Raw genomic sequence first — 24,877 nt, 5'->3', positions numbered from 1 at the left:
TTATAAAAATCTTTGGGTTAGCAGTTGGTTATAATCAGCTGCTTTAACTGGGCTCAAAATGTAGCAGGATTTAGCTGTTGATAGGTAGAATAATGCTGATAAAATATTAATGCCGAATTTTATTTTAAAAAGCTGAATTTCCGATAAGAGCATTTGAATTTTGATGCAGCATGAAGATGAACAACAGTGCTCTGGAAACTGTATAATTTAACATGTTCATGCAAAGGATATATTTAACACATTGTGTGTTTCTGCTAAGATTAAAAAAAGCTTGTCTTTGTCTTGCAATTCAGTAAAGTAACACTGGAAACTGTTGAAGGCTAGTCTTTTTTAGAAGGTGGCATACAAGTGGCATATTTAATGATGCATTCCAGTGAATACATCCACCTGAATTTTGGGACACAACACATACTGTGGGTGAGTCATTGGCAGTCCTTAATAGGAAAACTGTTGGATTTATGTCATCAGGGTGTATTTAAGATATCAATACACTTTGTTTTTCAAGGAAAAATGTGGCATCCATCTGTTGATTTCAGTGTGCTTTGGTTAAGGTCATGATCAATAAGAAAAGAAACACTAATATGGGTCTGTCTGTTATGGTATGGCTCTGTAGTTGAGTTATAGTTGAGTTTTACACAGGAAGTGAGTGATCTGTCACCTTCAGTGGTTGAGTGACAGAATTGGAGCATTTACTGTTTGAATGCAAGGCAGGTACTGACTTTTCAGTCAGTGTTAGTCAAATTGTTCTGAGTTTTGTATTGCCATTGTTTATTTCTGCAGACAATCTTACAATGCAATAACATGCATATACTTCAAACTTTAAATTAGACTAGATTTTATATTTAAGTTATTGATGCAACATTTTGGTATTGGTTATAAAAATTCAACTCTGTGTTTGGATTTCTTCCTTTGACAGGGACTGCTGCAGGCAATGCCATGTAAAGCTGCTTTCTCTTAAAATACCCACTGTTCTTAGTAGGTTCCTTTCTGAAATTTGTCTACAGTGGGTGTTTTAAAGAAGCCTTTCAATTCTCCTTTTGTCTTAAATTGAACAAAGGCTGAAGAAGATTTTACAAGAGTGTGGGTTCCACATTGATCAAAAACATTGATGGGAAGTGGTTACAGTTTGGGTGAAGGCATCACAGGTGAAGACATTTATGTCTTGCATCCCTCTGAAACTAAGAGGACACTGAAAAAACAGGAATTATTTATAGCTCTATGATATGGTAAAATACATGCAACATTATTTTCTTGCAATTGGTCTTTTCCTTATGTAACATCATGGCAAAAATTAATGAAATCTGAATGAAAATAATTTAGAAACTTAGACAAGAGGGAAGACAGGAAGATTTAGTTTGGGGGAAGGAAAAATCCAGGTGAGACTGAAAGGAAAGTAGTTTGAGGCTGTGCATTTGTGTGTGTTCTGGAAAATATCTGATGCAAAACCAATGAATTTTTTAGAGTTATGTTTTGGGGAGTAAATGGAGGTATGTCACGTAAGTGGCGCTTGAGATTAAGAGAGCGGGTATTCACAGGGCAGCGCAGGACTGCGGGTGAGAATATGTAGGTGCTATGGCTTGTTTCATGTATATTCCATAGCTCTGGTTCCTTTCAAATGTTGTGCCTGTGCCAATAGAGCTGTACTTCGTTTAACCTCAGAAAAATAGTGGTTGCATTTATGCAGGGTGGAGGTATCACAATGTATAAGTGCTTGCTGGTCAGAATATAACAGAGGTCCATACTATGTTTATGTTATTGGGTATACTTCCAGGTAATGGTTTCTTGTGTGCCTTGTTGATAAACAAATCCAGGTAATGTTGATAAGCAAATCCAGGATGTTTGGGTTCCATAATGTATGTGTTTACATGTGGTTATTTATTTTTTCTTTTGAATGTAACATTAACTTTGATTAATACTATAATGATTATTGCATATATGAAATATCCCTGGCACTTTTTTTTTGTTCTAAATGATGCAAATTTGCATAACTCCAAAATAGATCTTTTCTGAGAATGGAGATCGTAATACAATTGTGTGGCTTTATAGTTAAGGTTAACCTAATGATACATGGGCAGAACTCTTAGGATTTTCCTACTGAGGAGCTCAGTATTTGATGAGAGTGACTCACGCTATTAGAGAAGTCATAGACATAGCAGACAATTAGGGTAATTTCTGTTATTTAGCACTTTGTAGGGACCTGCTTGTTATAAACCGCTTTGTGTACTTTATTTAATCCTGAAGGAATTCAATGAACCTCAGAGAGGGGACTTGGTGCTGATGATTGCATAATGACTTTTTTTTCTGCCAGACACTTAATGACTAAGAGTTTATCATTAAATGTGTTAAGCACTTCTGTTCTATAACTCTTTTTCTAATATGTTCTCCCAAGGCTTATAATTGATTGTCTACTTAAACAACTGCCTGTATTCAACATTTTGGTTTGTTGGTTTGTTTTCATAACTATTTTTTGTCTTGCAGAAGTCAAAGAAAATTTCCTGTTTCTGTTTGTGTATTTTAGATAATTCCCAAAATAATACTCAAGGTGTTGAAGCACTTTACATGAAATTAGTCTTCATATAAATCAATGAGAACTTTGCTGAAGATTTTAGTGAAACCACAACCTCAGTTAGGGGGTTTGTTTATTGCAGATTTGCCTTAGAAATGAGGACCCTAGACTAAGGTGTCAATTTTTTATCTTCTTTTTTATTTAGACTACTGAGCTGTAAATTAAAGGGAAGATAATTTCTGCTCGTGGAGGAAAAGAAACGCGAATAACCTCAATGGAAGACTCTCAGGATCTAAGTGAACAGTCAGTGAGTACAAATGTTGATAAACATGGATGGAGTGGAATAAATTGAACTCTGTACAAGTTGTGTGAAGGGACTTGGGATTTGAAAATGATAGTAAGATCTGGAGAAAGGTTCTGAGCTTTTAGTTTGAAACCTTGTCTTACTTCATACATTAAATAAGTGGTTTTAATCTTTTTTACCTGTTGAAAGGTACAAGATCACTGCTATATAGGATTTTGCAGAACTGGAATTGTTGGAGGGATACAATAAAGGTATAGGGGAAAAATAAAATGTTATGAACTTACACAGTGCTATGCCTTGTTCAAATAATTGCATCAAAATGTATATCCATAGTGATCTGTCAGTTTTGCCAAAGCAAGAGTTACCAAAATCACAAACAAGATACTTCAGATGGTCAGACTGTGGCAGACGACATACATTAATTGTTTCAGGATTCTCTTGGACTTCAAGGGAATTGTGAGAATTGGCAGTGTATCGCTCTGTTTCATGTCAGAGAGAGATTCTCCTTGTCATTGATGACAGATCTGTGAGAAATGGGGTGGACATTTCTTCTCCTTTTTCCTTTCTTATTTCTCCTTTCCATTAAGGATGTGGTCTCCAGACTTCCTTACTGCCAGACTGCGGTTCTGAGGAGACAGTAGGCTCCAAGCAAATTTAAAGTTATCTGGGCTTGCCATCCACAGTATTGGCTTTGTTTTTAGTATCTTAATTTCTTAATGTTTCTTACTGGTCACAGTAGGGGCACATTTTGCAAGTACCGTGATCCCTACAAGTCTCAGCTTGGACTTAATGTACTAAAGATCAACAAAGGGATTTCTTATTTCTATTTCTGATATGCTGAAAGAGGTTATCTATGTAATAAATTAGTTTTAATATATATTTTTTATAACAGAGACTTTTATGGGTAACACAAGTTCAAGGAAGTGGGAAAACCTGCATGTATTTCTAAAATGTCAGTAATTATCTTTCATAAGGAGTACTTTGCTCCTGGCTGGATAGCTCCTATCTGAGACTTTATCTTGGACTAGAGTTTTATTGCTGATTTTAAGTGGTACAGAACTGGAAAGTCTTAACGGTATTGTAAGTCCCCATGGTGGCACTACTTGGGACAGCTGCACATATTTAAATTGTTTTAGAGCATGTAAAAGCTACATGGCTTCATAATTTAATAAAGTTTTATAAAGGTCATAAAAGATTGGGCAGAAGTTCATGTCTTGCAGTCTGTGAAACAATTGTTCTGTGGAGTATATATGGTGCAGTTATTAATAAGAAGTAGATGAGCCAGTTTAGCTTAGTGCAAAAATGTCTTTTCATAGTAGTTTAAATGTTTTTGCAGCACTGGATGCCTGATAAATGCATATTTTAGTAGCTATTTTACTACCTCATCATAGTATAATTTCTGTAGTATTTCTCATAATTACTACATATCTTTATGATAATGCATGAAAACAGTCTTGCAGATTAGAAGTTGAGGTGAAATCTGTGCTGTGTTACATATGGAGGCAGGATCTTCTGGCTTTATACTATTGTTAGTGTCACAGAAAATTGTGATTCAAGACAAGTTTATTCTTCTTACTCTTCGCTAACAGTGACAGAAATTCAGGGTAATGGATGGGAGAGCCACTTCATCACTCCCTTCATCCAGGTGTATACTGAGACTTAAGATCTCGCCAAGATGTTGGGCACTGTCCTGGGAGAAGGAATTGTGCTGTGAGGCCTATCTGCCTAGAGCAGGCACTGACCCTTCATTTCCCAACTTCAGAAGCTGTTTTGCTATTATATCGTGGTTAAACTCCTCTTGCACCCAATTTTTAAAAGAGAAAATAGTGTTTCTGGCTTAGTTCCTTAAAAGCCACAGGGCGCGTCTGTGGACTAGAGATTCCAGGTAGAAGGGGGCATTCTCAAGATGAGGCTTTGGTGGTTTAGGCTCTAGGAAGGTATCAGATATAAATCCTCCAAGTCTTCTGCTTGGAGTGTAGCTGTAGTGTTTTGTACTGGTTAATGGTTACTGGGTAGCTCTAGGCAGTTTGTGTTTATCAGGCAGAATTTCTGGTTTTCGACATGTTCGGGGAGGATAAGTACTTCATTCCAGCTTCAGTATTCCTCTTAGGGAGCTAAGTGCATAAGATTTAGATAATGAAAAGTCATGGAGCATAAGGATGTAGTGTATTAGATTATGTGAATAAGCATGAATGTAAGATCTGTGCTCAAACTTGTGCTGGTACCTTGCCTCAAATAGTCTAGTCCTTGGTTACTTGAAAGACTGCGTTTCTCTGCAAGTGGGATAGGTGAGAAGGTGCTTGCTGTTGGATGGTACGTTTGATGGACAGTTGAGGTTTTTTGAATAGAGATATACTTTATTGAATTCATTTCCCTGGGCATTCTGTTAAAGAGTCTTTCACCCTTGGGAAAGGAGGCCAGGCATACTTACTTTGTACAGTGAACCAGGTTAATTTTTAAATTTAATTGTCTTAAAAAAGAGGAACTTCTGCTAATTTCTGCAAGTATATCATCCTCCTGCAGCATGATATACTGTTTTGTAGCTTTTATTCTGACTTCTCCGTAAGTTTGAGATCACTATTATTATATTAATGCAAGTTTTTGCTGTTTACTCTGTCTTCTGTTCTTTTAAAATGCACTAATAGGAAATGAATTGTTCTATGATTCCTATCCTGAAAGTATATCTCAGCATCCCTGTAGCTATATGAGAAATAAACTCTTACCCTTTTGTCTCAGGGCAGTGACGGGATGACCACATGTTGCTTCAGATATCTAAGTACACCTCTGTTCTCTGAGCCTCTAAAGAATTGTGTTTGACTGAATTGAGCAGCTGCTGTTTTCTGAAATGCCAGCTTGAGTAGATGTATTATATATACCACTTAATGCATTATGTCATTAATTTATTTATTTTTCCTGGTTTTGTTTCTGATAAATTCCTTGCTTCTGCTATGTTTTAAATTGTTATGCTTCTGGCTGACCAGAAGTCAGTCTACTTGCCTAATTGTACTGTAGAGCCTCTATACCCAGAAAACTGATGTTCTCCCTTTCCTTCACCTTTTCCCATGTGGCAGAGGTGGTGGAATCAAGCCTTAAACTAACTCGCACAGTGACCAAAAGAGTCAGAATAGAGTTTATTATACTTTGGTTTATTATACTTTGGTTTTCCTGTCTTTACTCACAACTGCATAGGTAAATAGCTCTATTTTAAAGATCAGTGGGAAAATAATTCAAGCCACTAGCTGACACAGAGCAGAGCTGGGATCCTTCAGGTGCAGCTGAGATCCAGAAGATCCCTGCAGCTGGCATGGAGTGGTCTGGGTCGTACTATTGTGGTACTGTACTTCTGGGGTGGGTGCGTGTCCTAAAAATCTCACAACTCTCTTTTTCTTTCCAGTTCAGATGCAGAATATACTTGTATGACCATGCATAAGAAGGAAATTTTCTTTTCATTGATAGGAAAGCTCAGTTTTCATTCATACTGAAAAAGAAGAAAACAGTAAGAGAGATATTTCACAGACAGAAGAAAATAACCAAATGGTCCTCTTCATATTCTGGTGAGAGGTCTGTTGCTAAGTGCAGGCTGCTATTTAGCAAGTAAAAGAATACTTTAAACCACATGTATCTGTTTTACATGGGCAGATGTAGCTAGGTAGAAACAAAGTTTTCATAACTGTGTATGCCATAGACTTTATGCACACTACATTAAAAAAAAGTAGAAGGTATAAGAAAATACATCACATTTTATTTTACTATTATTGCTTCCTTCAAAAAAAGCCAATTTTTTTTCTAAATGCTAACTAGAAATACTTTTTTATCAAAAGATACATGTTAAAAGTTCTTCTACTTAGTTTTGAAATGAGAGAGAAGGAAATTTTGCAGATCTTGTATTTATGAACAATCTAGCAGTAGGGAGACAAAAGCTTTTTAAGACTGGTCTTGGAGATGGCTAATAAAATGGTAAATGTTTAGCACCAAAATAGTCCTCTCATGTGCCTTGGTATAGCAAACACATACAGGATCTTGAGAACTACAGTTTTACAGTCTTATTTTATTCTCTTCTAGTCGTCACTTGCTGTTCAATCTCTATTAGTAGGAGAAAAAGAATTTGGCTGCTAACTTGCTAGTTTAGGATTTCAAAGGGCCTTATTAGAAACTGGTGTAATTTCATCCCCTGGCCCTTTTATATAACAGCATGCATATTTAGATTACTTCATTTTAACCTAGAATTAAACAATAGATTGCAGTGCTGTAGGACAGGACACTAGCAGATGTGAGGCTAAACCTGAATGAACAGGTTTTCATTTTTCTGACGTTTGGACAATCATCCCCATTGTGCCCTGGGTAAGTTGTTTGTTTTTTATCAGATTATGCAGACTGTTATATCTGTTACTTGTATTTATGGCCCACTTGGAGCTGGACAATCCCTGGCAACCTTTTCAGACAGTGTTTGCCCATTTTCGTTTTGTTTTAATGTGTGAAGCTGTCAGATGTGATCCCTTTGCAGATCAGTTTTCAGCTGTAGCTACTTCTCTGTCACACAAGCACTGTACTTGCAGCATTTAATCTTACCCCCGTCCGGGGTGGGCAGCTTGCTTGCACCCCAGGAACTTCAGCTGAAGCTCATTTCAATGAAATGAAAATTAGTTCAAACTTTTTAACTGAATTTTAAATGTTCTGTTTAATTGTTCTGTATCACAGCATAGCATGTTATGGTTCATATCTCTGTCATATCAATATCTGTAAGACTTGGAATATTACAGGCAATTAATCTTGTCATATTAGCAATGCTGGTTGAAAGAGATCTCTGGAAGTTAACTAGAGTAGCTTCTGAAGTGCTGGCAGTATGCACAAATATTTTACTTATAAAAGCAGAGAACTGTATCAGTAATATCAGTAAGTGAAAAAATTACAGGTTTAATAAGAAAAAGAAAAAAGTTTCCTTAACAAATGATTACTTGTTTTTAATTGGAATGAATCATTGAAGAAAAATTCCATAACTTGAAGTCAGCTGTAATAGAAAGTAATAGAAAACCAGCATGTCTTTTCAAAGGTGTATTTCAGAGCATTTTTGAGAGTTGCTTAGGTATTTTATTACCTCCTTTCTATAGACACAGTAACTGACACAGAGGCTTGCCATAGAGGATCCAAAATTATCAGCCATTTTGAATTACAGTCGATCAAGAATAAAGTGTAATATCATAATTCCTAGTCTCCCATCTAGTAAGAATTTGAGGTAGAACATCACTGTTGTTCTCTCTCAGCTGCAAGACCTTTATATATGGCATAACAACCTCTGTGAACACATACTGTTTTTTTCTGATTGCTTTGCCCTCTATTACTTCAGCATTCTGTCATTTCTGTACAATAATCTACCAGTGCTAAATTTGAAGCTGCTTTTTCCAAACTACATTAGTGGTTGTATATATATTTTATTTCTCCAGTTTACCAAATGGGATAGACTAAATGAGACAACACTCAGAAGCACATAATGCATTTTGACATGCAGAATAAACTGAACTGATTTGTGTTTTGTATGAATTGCATATCATTGGAGAAATAATTTGGTATTGGTCAAAGGTACAATCTCCAGTGTTGGCATATGTGTAATTTTTCCCCTGAATTAATTAAAATTATGATTTGAAAGCTCTTTATTTAAAAGCTAAGTAGGCAATCTCCTAAATATTCACCCAAGAATGATATCCATGGCTTCTAACGTTGCAAGATGAGATGAAAAGAGGGGTTGGCAAACAAACAGAAATGTTCCTGTCATTGTCACAGTCACGTCTCCTCTGGTTCAGCACTCCACTTGTCTGCTGGAAGATGTTACCAAGTCGGTTTCAGAAGTTTAAATGGAAAGGCATTGTATGGGCTGTATTTAATAACAAGGAAAACCAATAAAAGAAAGTGTTCTGCTGTCACGTACTGTCCTTGGAATGCTGACAAGGACTGACGCATAGCATCTATATAGTTGTTGTGATTGGTATTCCTGGCTCCAGAGAGGTCCCAGACTAGAATTTTAGGGATAAAACTACTTGGAAAATTGCTACTGCCATAGGCAAGGTGAACTTCCCTCAAGGTAGATATACCATCTTCTGCACAGGGGGCTCTGGGGTTTCTGGAGCACAAAATTCTTTATTACTAGTGATGTTATAGCTCTGCTGCTATATGGGTATCAGAGGTGACTTCTATATTATAACTGATAATACCATTAGAAAAAATAAGGGAAAAAATTTGCAGGTGCAAAAAACTTTTCAAGGCCTGCAACTGGGCCAACTTAGACCTTCTTTGAATCTTCAACAGGAACCTGTTCACTTTAGAAAAGGTTTTTATATATGCGTGTACACATAAGACTTGGAACATATGAGTCAGTCTAATAAAAGTATTACCTCTCTCTGTAAATGGTACTTCTTTCTGTTAAAACACCAGAGTCTGACAGACACATTCCAAGCTCTGCAGATAAATTTTTCTTGTAAGATATGATGCTTTTTCAAACATTTAAAATGCCAAATTTATAAGTACTGTATTTTTAGTTTATTTCAATATTGTATTTTAACTTAGAATTACTCACAACATTTCCAAAGATGTCTATGTCAGTCCTATCTGTGAATGCAAAATGAAAATACAATAGTTTATTTAGGAGAGTGATCATACATCAGCTTAGGCTTCTGTTTTTACAGTGTCCAGGTGAAGTTAGCATGTCCAGAAGTAGTTTCCTCTTCAGTAAGAAGGGGTTGGAGTTTTGTAATGCACACAAAATATTGGACAGTATGAAAGTTTATTAATTTTCTCTAGCCTTTTCATTTTGTAAGGCTAAAAGCCTAGTGTCTTCATGCCTATTAAATGACTGTGTACATTTTCACATGAAAAGCATGGATTACACTGAACATATATTTGGGTTATACTCATTTGATAATTGTAAAAAGTCCAGATGCAGCAATGTGCTGAAGAATGTGTGGGACTTAAGGGATATGATTAAGCCCACTAAAATCAATGGGATTTCTCATGTGCTTTAAGTTAGGCATGTGCTTAAATACTTTTCTGGAAAGGACTTGGAAATACAGTACAAAATAAAAGCAATAATTTCAGAAATATTTTATTAGCAAATACTTCTGAATGATTTGCAGCTATGGCTAATATTTATTCAGCATCATATAACAGTCATGGTTTCTTTCTTCTCCTTATAGCACTTTTCTCTGAGCTCTACCTCAGTATCCAAGTGGCTGACTTGCAAGTCAACTTGTATTAAAAAAGAGAAGAATGACAGACAAAAGTGTTAAATAATTTTTAAATAATAAAATTACACTAGATGAAAAATCTATTTCATATTTTATAAAGTATGTCTTAAACACATTGAGCACATGCAGATCCATTAAACCACAGTCACATCCTTGTCCTCTTACATTCGGTTAAATTTTTAGCAATGTAAAGGAGTAAAAGTTAAAAGCATTGAAATATTATGGCTACAGTGAATGAAAATAGTTCTGCCATAACTTGAAGCAGAATTTATCCCAGAGGATCCCATTGAAGAAACAATGTGAAACTCATGTTGATTCTTTCTTTCTTTCTTTCTTTCTTAATTAATGAAATAATTTGTTGCAAGATTGGTTCGTCATCATTAGGCAACCCCTAATGATAGATGAGAATACTTTCACTGTAACATCCTTTACCTCCTATCAGCACTTGGACTTTAGCAGAGGTCGTGCTTTAATCAAAGATGTTCCACCAACCCAAATATAAGGTAGCCTTGCTGCAGCTGAGAGACTTAGAGTTTTGTGCTGGAGTGTTACTGTTACAGAGGCAACATCTAGGTTGTTTCAACCAAGACCGGAGCTGAACAAACCTTTTCTTAAATGTGACAGCACACCTAGTTTATCATATCTCTCCCTTTCTTTTTCTGTATATGTTTACTGCAAAGGAATAAAATTTAACTGACCCTGATTTTTTATTTTTTTTTGGTACTGGAAGTAGTGATTAATGGGATTTCTGTCATGAAAAAAATGTCTTTTATAGTGCAGATCTTTGGTTGTTCCTGTTTCTGTGAAACCATATTTGGCTTTAAATTTTTAGTCTTTGGTCCTGGACCACATGAAATTTTTTTTTATGTGATTCAGTCAAAGTATACCAGAGAAGGAGCTAAAGCAAACATCACTTATTTCTGTAATGAAAAAGAATATTTTTCTTATCTCAGTTAGCAATGCTGTTAAAAAATGACACAGGTTTTCAAGTTTCAGTTTGTCACGCAGTCACCTTCCCTGTGGGACTACTAGCAGCTTGTAGTGAAATGCATTGGGCTGACACCTGAGTTTATTTGGGATTTATGTAGTAAACACCCACAGCTTGGGAACCTCATATTGCTGGACATGGCAGTGTAGATAATAAATTCCTTCTATTAAAAAGTCAAACTATGGTTGTAGTTGAGAAAACAGCAGTGAATAATCTATGCTTTAACAATTTTCCAGGGATTCTTTTTACTGACTCTGAGGAAATAGGATTTGTGCATTTACCAGCCCAGATAGAATTAAGTGTGAGAAAGACCTTATGGTGATCCTCATAGTGGCTCTCGAGCAGTTAGAAAAACCTCTGCTTGTTTTTTTTCTGCCCATTCAAAGATTCTTACTCTGCTGTTAAAAATTCTTCCAGCAACCTGTGCCTTGAGTGCATCATGTCGCTTCCCAGCAGTTCAGGCATTTGCTTGAGTGGAATAGGCTGTAATTTCCTCTTCTCCTTATCAGCTTGTTTTCTTTCAGATATGAAATAAACTCGATAGCATGACAATTTTTGAAACGGTGAAATTAAAATAATTCTGTAATGAAATCTGTGGAGTATTTCTATCATTCAGTGGGTTTTACCATCAGAGGGAGCAATGTGTTCTATACTTAACAGACTTAGTTATCTCGGTATCCTCTGTTTAACTTCAACCATTGTTAAATGCACTTCCATAAACAGCCTGGCAGGTATTGGCCTTGAGGGACCCTGATGCATTATGGGCATCCAAGCTTCACATACTTGCCTGTTGGCTGCCGTGGGCCGTTCCAGGATGCTTTTAATCTCACTTATTTCATGAACCGGATTCACTCAAGCCTTCACTGCGTTAGACACTGGAGCCTCTGTTCTCAGGGAAGTGTGGCACACAGAAAGAGTGAATGCTGTGTACAGTCAGTCAGATCTTCTGTGCAACTTATGTTCAGGAGCTTAAACTCAACTACGGTTTCTGTTTCTAGTACACACACTGAGCTACCAGTTATCATCTTCCATTACGTATCTATTATCTGCTTTTCAAGAGATTAGTTACACAGACTAAGCTCAAGTCATCAGCACATTCACGTATTCAGCTTATGCTAAATAATCTTAAGGGCTGTATATTTGTTTATTTCTTTCTCTATGTACTTTTTCTTCCATGTAGTTGTAGTGCTTGTTGTAGTAGTGCTAGAGCTTTGATGGGCTACAGACATCCAGACATCCTGCTGTTCATCACAGATTATCCTGTTATCTAACTGCTTGTCTGTAATGTTCTCAAATTCATTGTCCAAGTTAAACACCTTTGATAATGAATTTTCATGGGTTTTTAGCACTTCAGTGTAAAACTAATGATTAACCTGTAACCTCTGTAATGTGGCACTTGCATCTAGAATTTTCATAAAAATGAAACTTATATTATCCCCTCATCCTGTTGCTTTGAAGGTGCAAGGGCCCTCATATCATCAGTTTGTCATTTCAAATAGAATGCATTTGCGTATTTATTAATAAATGTAGTAAATGACAATTTAAACCATACTCTTTAGGGCATCACAAGTGAAAATTTTAGGCTTTCAAGGAGCTGATACCAAATTGAGTTTCATGCATAACTTGCTTCTAAGTGAAGGAATCAGAGTTTAATTAATTGAGGAAGAATTTTACATTATTCTTGCAAGATACTAGATTTAGTCTGAAAATAACTTCAAATTGAAATTAGAAGTACAGGAAATAGTCTTTGTAGAACCAAGGGCAGTTAATGTAATACATCATTGGTTGATCGTTCATAAATTCTTCAATTCTTGTTAGTTCTACAGTTCAGTAGTACTTAATTTTGGCGAAAGCAGACATATGAAGAGTCAACATTGACCTGAACTTTCCAGGTTGAAATAATATCTAATTTTTAATTAAACAGGATGAAATTATCTAGCATTTTTGATAACCTTATTCTGAACTATTTACTGAAAATTTCTCCATTCATGTAATTTAAGCTGTATTTTACAATATGCCTGTGAAAGCATATGTATTGCAATAATAATGGTACAGTTCAGCTGCTTTTCTTTTGCTGTTGCTTATCTTCTGTTTTGGACATTAATGATGTAAGAGTTCTGTTTGAAAGTTCTAGTGTTGAGCTGTGATAAATAAGACTGAATAATTGCCTAACAGGATATCCTACCAAATATAATTGGGTTGCAAGAAGTGTCTTATTTGCAGCTGGTAGTCCATAGATCTGCTTTATATTTTTACCTAAATACCTGTGTGTTGATGAAAGAAGACTTAGAATATTGGCATTTCAAAAATTCTGTACCACTGCAGCTGTGGTTCACCAGTTGATGGTTATGTCTATAAAAACTGAATTCATGTATAGAGCCTGATTCCAACATAGTTATTTCTGTGCCATGCAGCTGTAAAATTCACCAGTTGTTTAAAGCCTAACAGTAGTGTATCAAGCAGAGCTACTGTCCAAAATGCTTATGTGAACACTTAAAAAAGACAGGAGAAAAAAGAAGTATGTTTGGATTGTGCTGATTGCTACTTTCATCTTTTGTGGTGTATGGGAAATTGTATATTTTGTCAGATAAGGAAATCTTCTTGTGGTCTTCATGCTAAAATATATAATGATAAAAGCCAGGCTCTAACGGTCAGCAAACTTGTACCACATGTTCCTTAATGGATGAATGAATTTCTCATGTTTATGAAGAGCCTACTGTACAGGTCAAAAAGACCTCTGTAAAATTCTATGTCTAAATTTAGTTCCATTTAAAACTGATCTTGCAATAATATAGTCAGTACTGCAGATATGACCTGATTGTGGATCTGCAAATCATGCTGCAAAATTCAGTAAGATTACCTGTAATAGTAAGGAGCTAACAAATAACTAATTATACTGGGGGCAGTGCTGTATTCTTTTCTGTCTGGTTTTACCTAACATGATGTGCGACGAAGAGGAAGAATGCCAGATGGTTGTAAAAGGGCTGGAGCGTGCCTTCTTTAAAATCACGGGTTACAGGAATTCACGTGGCTAAGAGCGGGAGCTGACCAACTAGCTGTCCTTTGACTTCCAGTAGTCTCAGGGGACATTCTTGAGGCCTTTAGTGAGTCCATGATGCAGTGCCTAACTAGTAACACTGTAGTATTTCAAAACATCTGAAATTTTCAACTGAGTGCTTTGCAGTGCTCAGAAATTATACTTGCTGCTGTAAATGACCACTGTGAGGATGCTTTGACCAAGTATATACAGTAATGTAAAAAAGTGAAATGCGGCAACTCTGCCTGCTGGGGGGAATAATACAGACATGGCTCCTTGGCGCTGTTGGTTTTACTAAACCATTGTGTTTACTTTTCATCTTTTATACTTCTGTGTGCTTCTGCTGTAGCAAAACATTGAAGTGCCATGACTGTATTACTTGAAAAATGAAATGAATGTCATCTAGGGGAGGTTCGTGGAACATCGGCTGATGTTTAGAGCTAACTTAGTTCCCAGTATTCACTTATCCTTTACTACTGGTTGCTGGGAGAGAGTGGGAGAATTAGTCCCTGCTATTCTGCTGTGGCTCAGTAGTGGCTTTTGAGCTTAATCTTAAAAAAAATTGTGTCCCAGACAATCAGACCATTATGAAAGTCTTGAAGCTTATTAGAGGCACAGTCATGTTACATTATGCAGAGAAAATCTCCTGCTGCTTTATTTTATGTTGGAGTTTTTCCCTATCTTTTCTCGTAGTTTATAAGACTGTTCTCTCTCAGGGGAGTGTAAATAGTTACCCTTGAAATCTGGATTTGGAAACTGGCCTTTAGCAGATGCCACAGTGCAAAGTAGGCAGCAAAGGCTTGTTTGTAAATCTGTGTAAATAAGGGAGTTTTATGATGGTGATGAAGACCTCTGTGGTAATATTGTCTCTATTATAATTACTGCTGCAAAGATGAGGCCTTTACATTTGGCTAGATAGAGGGATTATTGTCATGTGAAGACTAAAAATGTTTCTGCCATTGTCTTCCACTTGGTCTACAGTAAACTCTGTCCAGTTCAGGGGAAAAGACTTAGGCTGTCTTCTTATCTATAATTGTTAGTAATGTCACCTGGTAAGTTTGCATGTGTGATTTTTTCCACTTTTCTAGAAGAAAATACCTCTATTGAAATTAGAGAAACCCAATGAGTGATTTACCCAAGGCCAAGTTAAGGTATGTTTGTGAGTTTGAGCTCCACTGGAACTTGGTTTTATTCCCAGGGCTTCCTGTTTGACATCATACAGTACATACTGTGAGGTTATAATGCTCTGTAAGTCAGAAAATTAATGATGTCAGATTAAAGGGGGAAATGGAGAGAAGATTCATCTTAGAGATTAGGAGAAACTGTAACTGCCTTCCAGAAGGAAAGAAAATGATGGAATAAATCATTCTTGCATTTCTGAAGCAGACAGGATTATTCTGTATTAATAAAAAGTGAATTTTATTTTTAAAAGTATAGTAATGGTATTGTACATGTGTAGTATTTGGCACTGTTTTTCAGTGAAAGAATATGTAACTGGGTGAATGTCATGTGGGCTTGTAACCATCCTTCAATTTTTTTGTGCTTTTTGTACTTCTCTTAGTTGCTTGAAAAAAGCAACTAAGAGAATACTAATACACACTATTTTAATGGTAAAATGTACTAGAACACGAGATTACTGCTGCGTTTTCTCTACTTAGTACCCATACATGAGATGTGTAGCAAAGCTGTGCCTCTTCTGTGCAGATAAATAGAAATCATCATGGCACAATTAGCATTAAAGAGTTCTGTTGTAGTTGATATATTAAGAAAGTGTGGGAAATACTGAATCTACTCCAGCCAACTGTCATTTCTATCCTCATATACCTTAAGAGAATAAAGTCATGTACATAGAAGAAAAAATTGAATTGCTTTAGTAATGCATTTAGGCTAGTAGGAATGTTGTGTATTTCCTTGTTTTCTTCATTTGGTAAAAGATCACTTTCTTTGAAATGTATTTGAATAAATCTTTTTGAGAGAAGATGAACATTTTCAAAGATCTAGCTTATGATGAATAGCAGTCTAAGGTTCATTAGTAGACTCATTGTATGCCTGCATATCCTGGATCCTGTCTCCAGTCAGTACATTTTGAAAAACATCCATCATCAGTTTTACTACCAAGATATTTATAGTATAATTCCTGTAGACCATGACATCCATTTTCTGCCCTCATTATGAACCAAGCATTTGAATTTTGACAATATTTGAGTATTCTAAAGACTTAAATTTTATTTAAAAGTACAATCCCCTCTTTTTATAACTATGGATAAACAACTAAGCCCTTACATGCTTTGAATATGAGCAAAACAAATAATTATAGTGAGCAGGAAATGTGTGTTATCATTCATTCATTCATGGCCAGTCTTCGCGAACGAAGATTTGGGAAAGGTCATTACCCTTCGAGCCTGTGCAGTGGATTTTTTAGGTGAGACACAGTGTGCGCTGAACTGAGCCCACCCTTTAATCCTGAGGTTCATCTGCCGGGGCCGAGCGAGCTCAGACGGTGGCAGTGAGGTCCTCAGGATGTAGGTTTGTTTAGAGTGACCTTCTCTTAGATGGATGGCCTTACAGGGCTGAATGAGCTCCATCTGTCCGGAGGAGTTCCCTGACCAGGAAATGTGTATTAATTAGAAAGCATAACTGTTATTATGTCAGTGGAAGTCTTCTAGTTGTGACAACAGTAGCTGTTATTACAAATATGATGGACCACGTTATGAACTACGTTACCTAATATGATATTGCACATTTAAATCATTATACTTTTAGAATTTAAAATGTCCTAGTTATTATGCAATGTATATTTAATTTGAAATGATTACGTGGTTTTAGAAAGAAATATTATATACCATTTTCTACCATCATTTAAAGGCTTCCCTCATACGTAGGAGACTGGACTATTCTGAATAGTTGTAGTCATAGTTATTAAAACATTGTTACTGTGTATATTGAATAGCAGACTAAGTGCCTAAGACCAATGTTACTTTTTGGCTTAGGAGTTATTGCTACCCTGAGACTTGAGTAATTTGCAAACTTTCTCTAAAGGAAAGAAATCATAGGTTAAAAGTAGGACCACCACAGTTTTACAGGAGATCTTGCCCTTTCTTGGAGTCATCTGCTCCATTTGCAATTTATATTAACATTGTTTGCTTGTATGCAAGGGAAAAGCTGGTTTGAGGATTAAAAACTCCCCATATCATATGAATAAATACACTTTTCACATTTGCTGTCAGTGTAAATATTTTAATGTATAAAATATAGTGGAAATGGTTGAAGATTTTTTTATGAATTGTTTTTAACCTCTGTTACATCTGCACCAAAAAAGTCACTGTTTAAGTACTGAAGTATGTTGATATTTTAAATACTGAATTTTGATTATCCAGTAAACATCATCTAATTCAGGAGAAAATTCTTGGCTCCCAAAACCACAGTAAACAAAGAACCAAAACACATAGTAACCAAAACAAACCCTAGAGACCCTCCACTATATTATGCCATGGAATTAACAGGTATGTGCACTTTGTGTGCCAGTGTTTTGCAGTTCATTCTGGAAATATTTGTCATTTGAGCAAATTCAATCTAAGGATGAGAGAAAATTTGGCAAATTTTTGGAGATTTAATCAAGCATGTTTGAGTTGTAATGGCATGTGTGCCCAGCACATATCTGTAAATTCTTGCCGTGTCTGTATATTGGCTATGAAGAGAAATTGGTACAAAGAACGAGTTAGAGAGATTCATGAGGAAAAACAAAAATCCAACCCAGACAGTTCTACAGCGTATTTGTAATTAGTATGGCTATAGGATGTGATGGGTTTTGTGGACTGCCGAAAGAAACAACCTCTAATAGAGTATTTAGTCTTCATACTCAAAGAGTAGGAACTTCTGCATCCTTATTTGGCATACAAAAAGCACACAATAAAGAAACACTGCATGATTGCATGGCTTTGTAATTTGATACGTGATCCTTTAGAGATCCTTCAATGATTGTTGCATGATGAAAAGCAAAGCCTTCAGAAACTGTAAGTCAGACCATGGTAGCAACACATTAATTGGTACACAGAATATGCAGCCTTCTGCTATTTCTGTCCTACTTACTTGCCACGTTACTGTGACATGAAAAGAACCTTGCTTCCCTCCCTGAAATACAACTGCAGCCATGTTAGTATGCTCAGGTTATACACACCTTTACATTACATAGGGTTGAGTTGACTGTCAGGATCTCAGTTTATGAAGGATGCCTACTCCAAAATTGTTCTGTTGGTTTAATTGCATGATGTTATATTTTGGTAAGTGTAAATTACGAATAGTATCTCATTACCCTGGCTTTCAGTGTTTAAAGATTAATTTTAAGAAGTATACTTAATAATGTTATAACTGAATTATTCAAACACCTCTCTATTTTAACAGAATGACTGATAGGAAAATATGTTAGTAGTGTTGTGAGAGTTTGCGTAGCTTCTGGTTTGTTAAATCCAAAGTTTAGAATATCAGTACTTACTAAAGTTTTTGGTGATTTCCAGTGTAATAAAAATTGCCAAGGAATGAAGCTGCAGCTATATTTCATTTTCCTATATTAAAACAATATTTCTTTTGCATTGAAGGAGATGCCAAATCTAGTCTTTATCTCTTTGATCAAAGCTTTTATGAGTAGCAGTGTATTTTTAAACTTTGTAGCTCTCAGTGTCAAGTTTTGAGTGGTTCTGCTACTATATACTTTTATTCAGCTAGGTATTATTTTTTAGTGATATAAAATCAACATGAACTAGGTGAAAAAAAGTATCCCTTTTTAGTGAAACAGTTATTTGAAACCAAATAAGGGGTCTGGTATTCCCATACATGCGCATAATTACAGTTCTTAGACTTGGTTTTCCCCAGTGCAGACCGCAGGGTTTTCCTGCTGGCTTATAATCACATGCAGATACAACAGCATATCAAAAATGGGCATTTTTCAGACCTTACCAGTGACTCTTAATCCATCTGGCCTCTCGTGTGCCCTCAGTCAGCTTCCTGCTTTGCCCAAAGCAGCCACTGAGCAACCTTGCTTATTGGTGGCCACCTTCTTTTCCAGCTTTAGATTTCTCAGAGGGCAGCACTGAATGGAAGGGAAAATATAAAAGTTTTGCTCTGTAGTGCAGCTAGTGAAAGAGGAATGACCTTCTTGAAGTAATCATTCCCATTGCTTAATCAACACATTCAGAGTTCTTTCCTTCCTTGCCTTTCTGTTTGCACTAACTGAGTATGTATCAGTAGATCCAAACCACTACGATAAACAGTTCTTTGGCCACCTGCCATTTATCCCCATTATATTAATATGCCTGAAGATGTCCATCTGCTGGAAAATCAAATAACGCAAAAAAAAAGGTGCTCTACACCTTTTGCAGCACTTTCTGCAGTGGACTAGGTATGTGAGATGCCAAGTGGGTCCTGGGATATGGTTATACCCCTTTTGGCCACACTGTGTTTTACAGAGTAGTGTGCTCAGCTGTTCTGTGTTTTAAGCAGTGCATCATATCTTAAAAATATAAAAGTACATAAATGAATGCTTCTACTGTGGAGATAAGTTCTCAGTTACTTTTACTCATGCATTTTATGTCTGTTATACCCATTTCCTATGGTACCATGGACCTGATTCAGAAAAGCATATAAGCATGTGCTTAATTAAGTGCTTTCCTGAATAGGTAGGCTTTTCTGAACAGGAGCCCGTAAGAGTAACTGGCATGCGGGCTGTAATCTCCCATTTGGGACATTCTGGGGGTGGATATTAGAAGACAAACTAGTTTTTTTCTGCTATTCCTGCTTTCTGGAAGTCTCCTACTGCTCTAGATGATTTCAGTTTTTGATAAGGTGTATTCATCTGTGAGCTGAATCATGCTTTATATTTATGGTATTCATCACTTAAATCCCTTTGTTTTGAATAAATACAGGTTGTAATTGATAGAAAGTATGTTTGTATTTCATGTTAGAAAGCTAGATACCATGGCAACTCTAAAAAGAAATTAAAGAAGGCTTTCTTCTCAATCTGGAAATCAGTTTTTTACCCTTTGGTTTTGATATTTAGTACGGTTTAGTTTTTATTTTTACAACAAAATTAATTTACTTATTTCAAAGATCATGTGATCAACTGCCCGAAGTGTGTTCTTTGGCACAGATCCCGATTCATGTTCTCTTTTGGAAGTGTTACAGCTGCAATAAATTTGATTTCACCCTTGATAATTTCTATAATGTGTAGTAATAATGTATTGCTGATTTAGCATTGTTGCCTTTCTACTAAGGAAAAAAAAGGTCACAAATCACAAAATCAGAAATGTTATTATATTTACTGTACCTAGGTAGTTGTATATATATAAAATTCAGATATATTTCAGGATGTATTTGGTGTCTAGTCTTGGAAGGTTATTCAAATAACATAAACTCTGCAGTTTGCATGTAACTTGTCAGTTCTGAGAATTCTGGTAGGTTCCATTGTTTCCTTTGAGGCCTCTGTTGAATATTTAATAGAAAAAATGCACAATAATGAAGATTTGTCTCTATATTAATGAAACACAAAATATTCTTTATACTTGGCAAGGTAATAAAATATTACAAAGTACATATATCAAAAAGGATCTTTAGATGAATGGAAAAAAAGTTGGCTTTTATTTTGGTAAGTAGTTGGACTTTTTTTATTTTTCTTTTTGGTAAAGCTGTTCTGTGGTCTTGGTGAGGTTACGCTCATTTCAAAGTTTTTCTTCCAAACTGTCTTTCTATTTCATAGTTAATGGCCTATTGCACTGCTTGGACAGACACTGTCTTAATATTGTAGGCTTATTTATTCCTCTTTCTGGAATAATGCTTAATACTTTATAAACTTCGCTAAAGTGATTCTCTTAGGACTGAAACTTAGCCTGGCAGCAGAGGGGAGGCCTACAAAAAGGAGAATGACCAAACCATCCCTCCACCTCAGACCTCTGTGTTCTCTATGGTAACGTGGGACTTTCTGTGTGAAGGCTGTCAGTACATGCTGATTGAACACTACCATCTCTGTGCTTAGTTTCATTAAAGAAAATTTTTGGCAGATACGGTAGATTATGCGCTTCCCCTAGTTAGCAGTTGTTAATGTACGGGTTTGGACACTGCTTTCCAGCCCTGTGGAAAATAGATTGTTCAAAGGGTTGGCACAGTCGCTGGTCCTCCTGCCATGCCCATTTGCCACCCCTGTGTGGTCATTGACCCTTTCTTTGCATATATAAATCTGTCCCCTGCTAGAGACCACTGTTTGCAGCTCATATACCTAATAGTAAAGAAGGGGCTTTGGATTCCTCCCTTTTCATAATGTTTCTACCTGCCACCTCTTTTACAGCTTTTCAGGAGGGGTTATCTGTAGAGAAGATACAGTTTCCTTATACAACTTTTAGGGCATGTGATGGCACTGAAGCAGTAGCATCAGTTTTGTAACCTATATCCTGAGGTGCAAGAAATACTGAATATGAAGATCCTGAGACATTATGAATTAATATAATCAGCAAAAATAATGATTTCCTCTTGGGAAGAAATTTATTACAAGATGACACCTCTGCTGCTTCTGTTTCACCCGGTTTCTATTTCCTTCTTCTCTAGGTAGAAAAATAAGGCCAAAGGCATAAAACAAACTTTCAAGTGCATCTTTCCTCAGCTGCCCAATCCACCCTGCAGGTTTTGCGAAACCAGAACTTTCCTTTACTTCATTGCTGCAAAGGAAGGTCCTTCTTTTCCTTGTTGTTCAGAGCACATTTTAAATAATTTAATAAGCACAAGTGATTAAGGCATTAAGAATTAAAGTAGCTTTAGAATGAGACTGTGGTAATGGAGAAACATAGCCTAAGTTCCCAGCTGAGCAAGAAAAAGGAAAAAACCTTTCCTATTCACCTAACTGCTGTAAAACTGACAAGCGATTGATGGAAAGAACCTGACTCAAAAACACATTTTTAGGAAAGATAATTCTCAAAGAATAGTAGAGCTTCTTGAATTCAATTTTCATTCTTACTCCTCTGTAAGTTTGTCCTTAGAAAGCAGCACATATTTTTGGCAGCATATGTTTTATTAAAAAATTCTAAAATAAAAATATTCATAGTTATTTTTTAACATTTTGGGTTATCAGTGTCACCCTGTCATACTTCCACTTTGTTAAAAATAAGTATTTGGAACCTTCATAGAACATTGCTAAATAAGTAATAGGAGGACTGTTGATGAAAATGCTGGTTTCATTATTCAATGGATACAAGAAAAAATTATTTTGAAGGGAAAATATTTACATCAAAATGTAAATGTATTATTGTTTCACTTTATATCCAGTGGATGCAGAGCTGTGTTCTGTCTGCAAACTTAAATGTCAAACAAATATCTGCTAATTTCTTGGCCTGCTGATGAAGAGGTAATTCTATGAGGATATAATTTGTGCTAAGATAATTTGACTTATTTGCTGAATTGATAAACTTAGGGAAAGTCATTCAAAGATAAATTGTTAAGAAGAGATGATCTATTTTTAGTGGTGGTCCTGTAACTACATATAGTATAAAATAAAATTAGTCCCACGGAGACCATCAAAAGCAATTACAGTCAATGTCCTTAGGAGATGGAAAGCTCAAATAAACTTTTCTTTTTCAAACAGAGCTTTGAGAGACTGATCAGAATTACAGAAGCAAAGGCATTCCCTTCCTTTTCCAGTCTTTCTGTTCTTCCCTTCCATCTCTGTCCTTTCTAGTTCATTACTCTGGCAGTATATTGGTGGAAAACAGTTATATATCTCATTTCTGTAAGAGCATTGTTTCATGTCTCTGGTGAGCATTGCTCTCTTGCCTCAAAGGTCTAGTGGGAGGTGTCCCTATCTGTGGCAGGGGGATTGGAACTAGATGATCTTTAAGGTCCCTTCCAACTCAAACCATTCTGTGATTCTACAATTCCAAAGGAGATAAGGGCAGGGAATGCATAACAAAAGAAATTTTTTCAAGTAAAGCAATCTGAACTACTTCAAGTAAAGCAACGTGAACCATCAGCTACCGTTGTCCTCTCCTGACTGGTCCAAGAAACAACTCAGGTGTGTTGTCAAAGATGTGGCATCTCTCTTCCTTTGGACTTTTCTATTATTAGTATAAAATGGTTTCTGTGGAAGAGACAGCATAATCAAGAGTGAATGAGGTATGTAAGGGAGAAAGCAAATTCAACCCTTCTCTACTTTAGTTTACTATAATACAGAGTATAATTTGTGATACATCATTACACTAATGATGTCCATCCATTTGGATCTATAATACTAGACTAAATTAATTTTTACTGCTCTCTTAAACCACCACTACAGAGTTCTGGAGATGGTATGTAAAACCCGCCATTGATATATGCAGGTTCAAATAAATAGGAGTATTGCATTTTCCTCTAACTGTACAGCAGTTGAGTTGGTCTGTAAGTATATTGTCTTTAAAGCTCCATGATAATGCCTCAAAATGTCTTCTTAGTTTAGTGTAAGATGACCACTGTTTTTCTTCAAGAAAATAGGATGACACAGCACTGAGCACGCAATTATACATCACATTTTAATTTCTTTTTCCTACTATGCTGGAGGAAAGTCAGAGGGTGTGTAGTCTGGTGAGTACAAAAGAACTTTGCTAAAGTCTTCTTCAGGAAAGAGAAGAAGGAGTATAATTTCATCTGCTCACTAGTGCATGATTTTAAAACCACAATAAGGCACAGAAAATCACTAAGCTGTGTGTTACCTTTATTTTCAACTGCTCTGTAATAGATTGTCTGGATTTGTTGTCAATCCAGAATGTCAGTTTTGTTTTGCCTTTTTTTTTCTCCTTTGTAATTACATTTTTTTTCAGAAAAGTGACCTCTTGAAAGAACTGGGCATGCCTGCACCTTGCAGGGGTACAAAGTTGGAGTACATGGTGGTGTCTATGGTAGTTAAAATACTGAAATGAGAAGAACAATTAAGTGGGATTTTTCTTCCCCTCTCATTTTTCAGAGGAATAGGGAGGAATTTCAGAAAATAAGGACATATCAGACCTTTTGCCTTTTTTTTTTTTTTGTGTGTAGGTTTTCAGAGGAGATATTCTAATTTTGGTAAAGAGATACAAATTATATGGTTCAAAAGGTGATGGCGATAGTAATTTTTGATCATGACCTATTAAATGACAATATAAGTGAAACCAATACTTCACAGCTCTGAGAAAAGAAGATGCTATAGCATGCAGTGGAATCATAGGACTGACAAAAATAAACAGCAACTTTCTGTCTTTCAGATTTCAGGTAATTTGTTTCAATAGTTTGTTGCTGAGACCCTAGTCATATGGTGTTGAAGGACTGATGTATTAGTTTTGCAAATGATAAGAGAGGGTTAGAACAGATTTGTAGAACAAAGGTGTTTGTTTCTGTAGTCTTTGAACAAAAATTTTGTATGAGTGCTTTAAAAATTCACTGGGAAATGCACTATTTCCAGAAGTAAGTCCCAGCTAACTGGAAGCTGGCAAATGTTGTCCCAGTTTTCAAGATGGGCAAGAGCCGTGATCCTGGTAACTACTGGCCTGTCACTCTCACTTCAGTACCTTGTAAAATCATGGAGAAGATTATTCTAGGAGTTACTGAAAAACAGCAGAAAGACAATGCAGTCACTGGTTACAGCCAGTACAGGTTCATGAGGGGAAAGTCCTGCCTGACAAACTTAACCTCCTTTTACAGCAGGTTACCCATCTAGTTGATCAGGGGAAGCTAGTGGATTTCAGTAAATCATTCGATACTGTCTCTTACATTATCCTTCTGGACAAAATGTCCAGCACACAGCTGGATAAACACATCATGTGGT

At 36.1% G+C, this 24,877-nt stretch overlaps 1 protein-coding gene across 10 annotated transcripts in view; it reads left to right on the top strand.

Annotated features, from left to right (window-relative positions):
* EYA4 (EYA transcriptional coactivator and phosphatase 4) overlaps positions 1 to 24,877 on the top strand; it is a 148,669-nt gene that overhangs the window by 15,807 nt on the left and 107,985 nt on the right. For all 10 annotated transcript variants that reach the window (XM_051792579.1, XM_051792571.1, XM_051792572.1 and 7 more), the window contains exon 2: positions 2,712 to 2,813. In XM_051792579.1, the coding sequence (XP_051648539.1) occupies positions 2,781 to 2,813 (33 nt within the window). In that variant the 5' untranslated portion in view covers positions 2,712 to 2,780. The remainder of the gene's footprint in view (positions 1 to 2,711; positions 2,814 to 24,877) is intronic.

This window comes from Manacus candei, unplaced genomic scaffold (assembly GCF_025592945.1).
Source record: "Manacus candei isolate 608988 ecotype Guabito, Panama unplaced genomic scaffold, ASM2559294v1 h1tg000034l, whole genome shotgun sequence".
Lineage (NCBI taxonomy): Eukaryota > Metazoa > Chordata > Aves > Passeriformes > Pipridae > Manacus > Manacus candei.
Note: the sequence above shows the minus strand (reverse complement) of the source record. Positions and strands in the feature narration are given on the sequence as shown.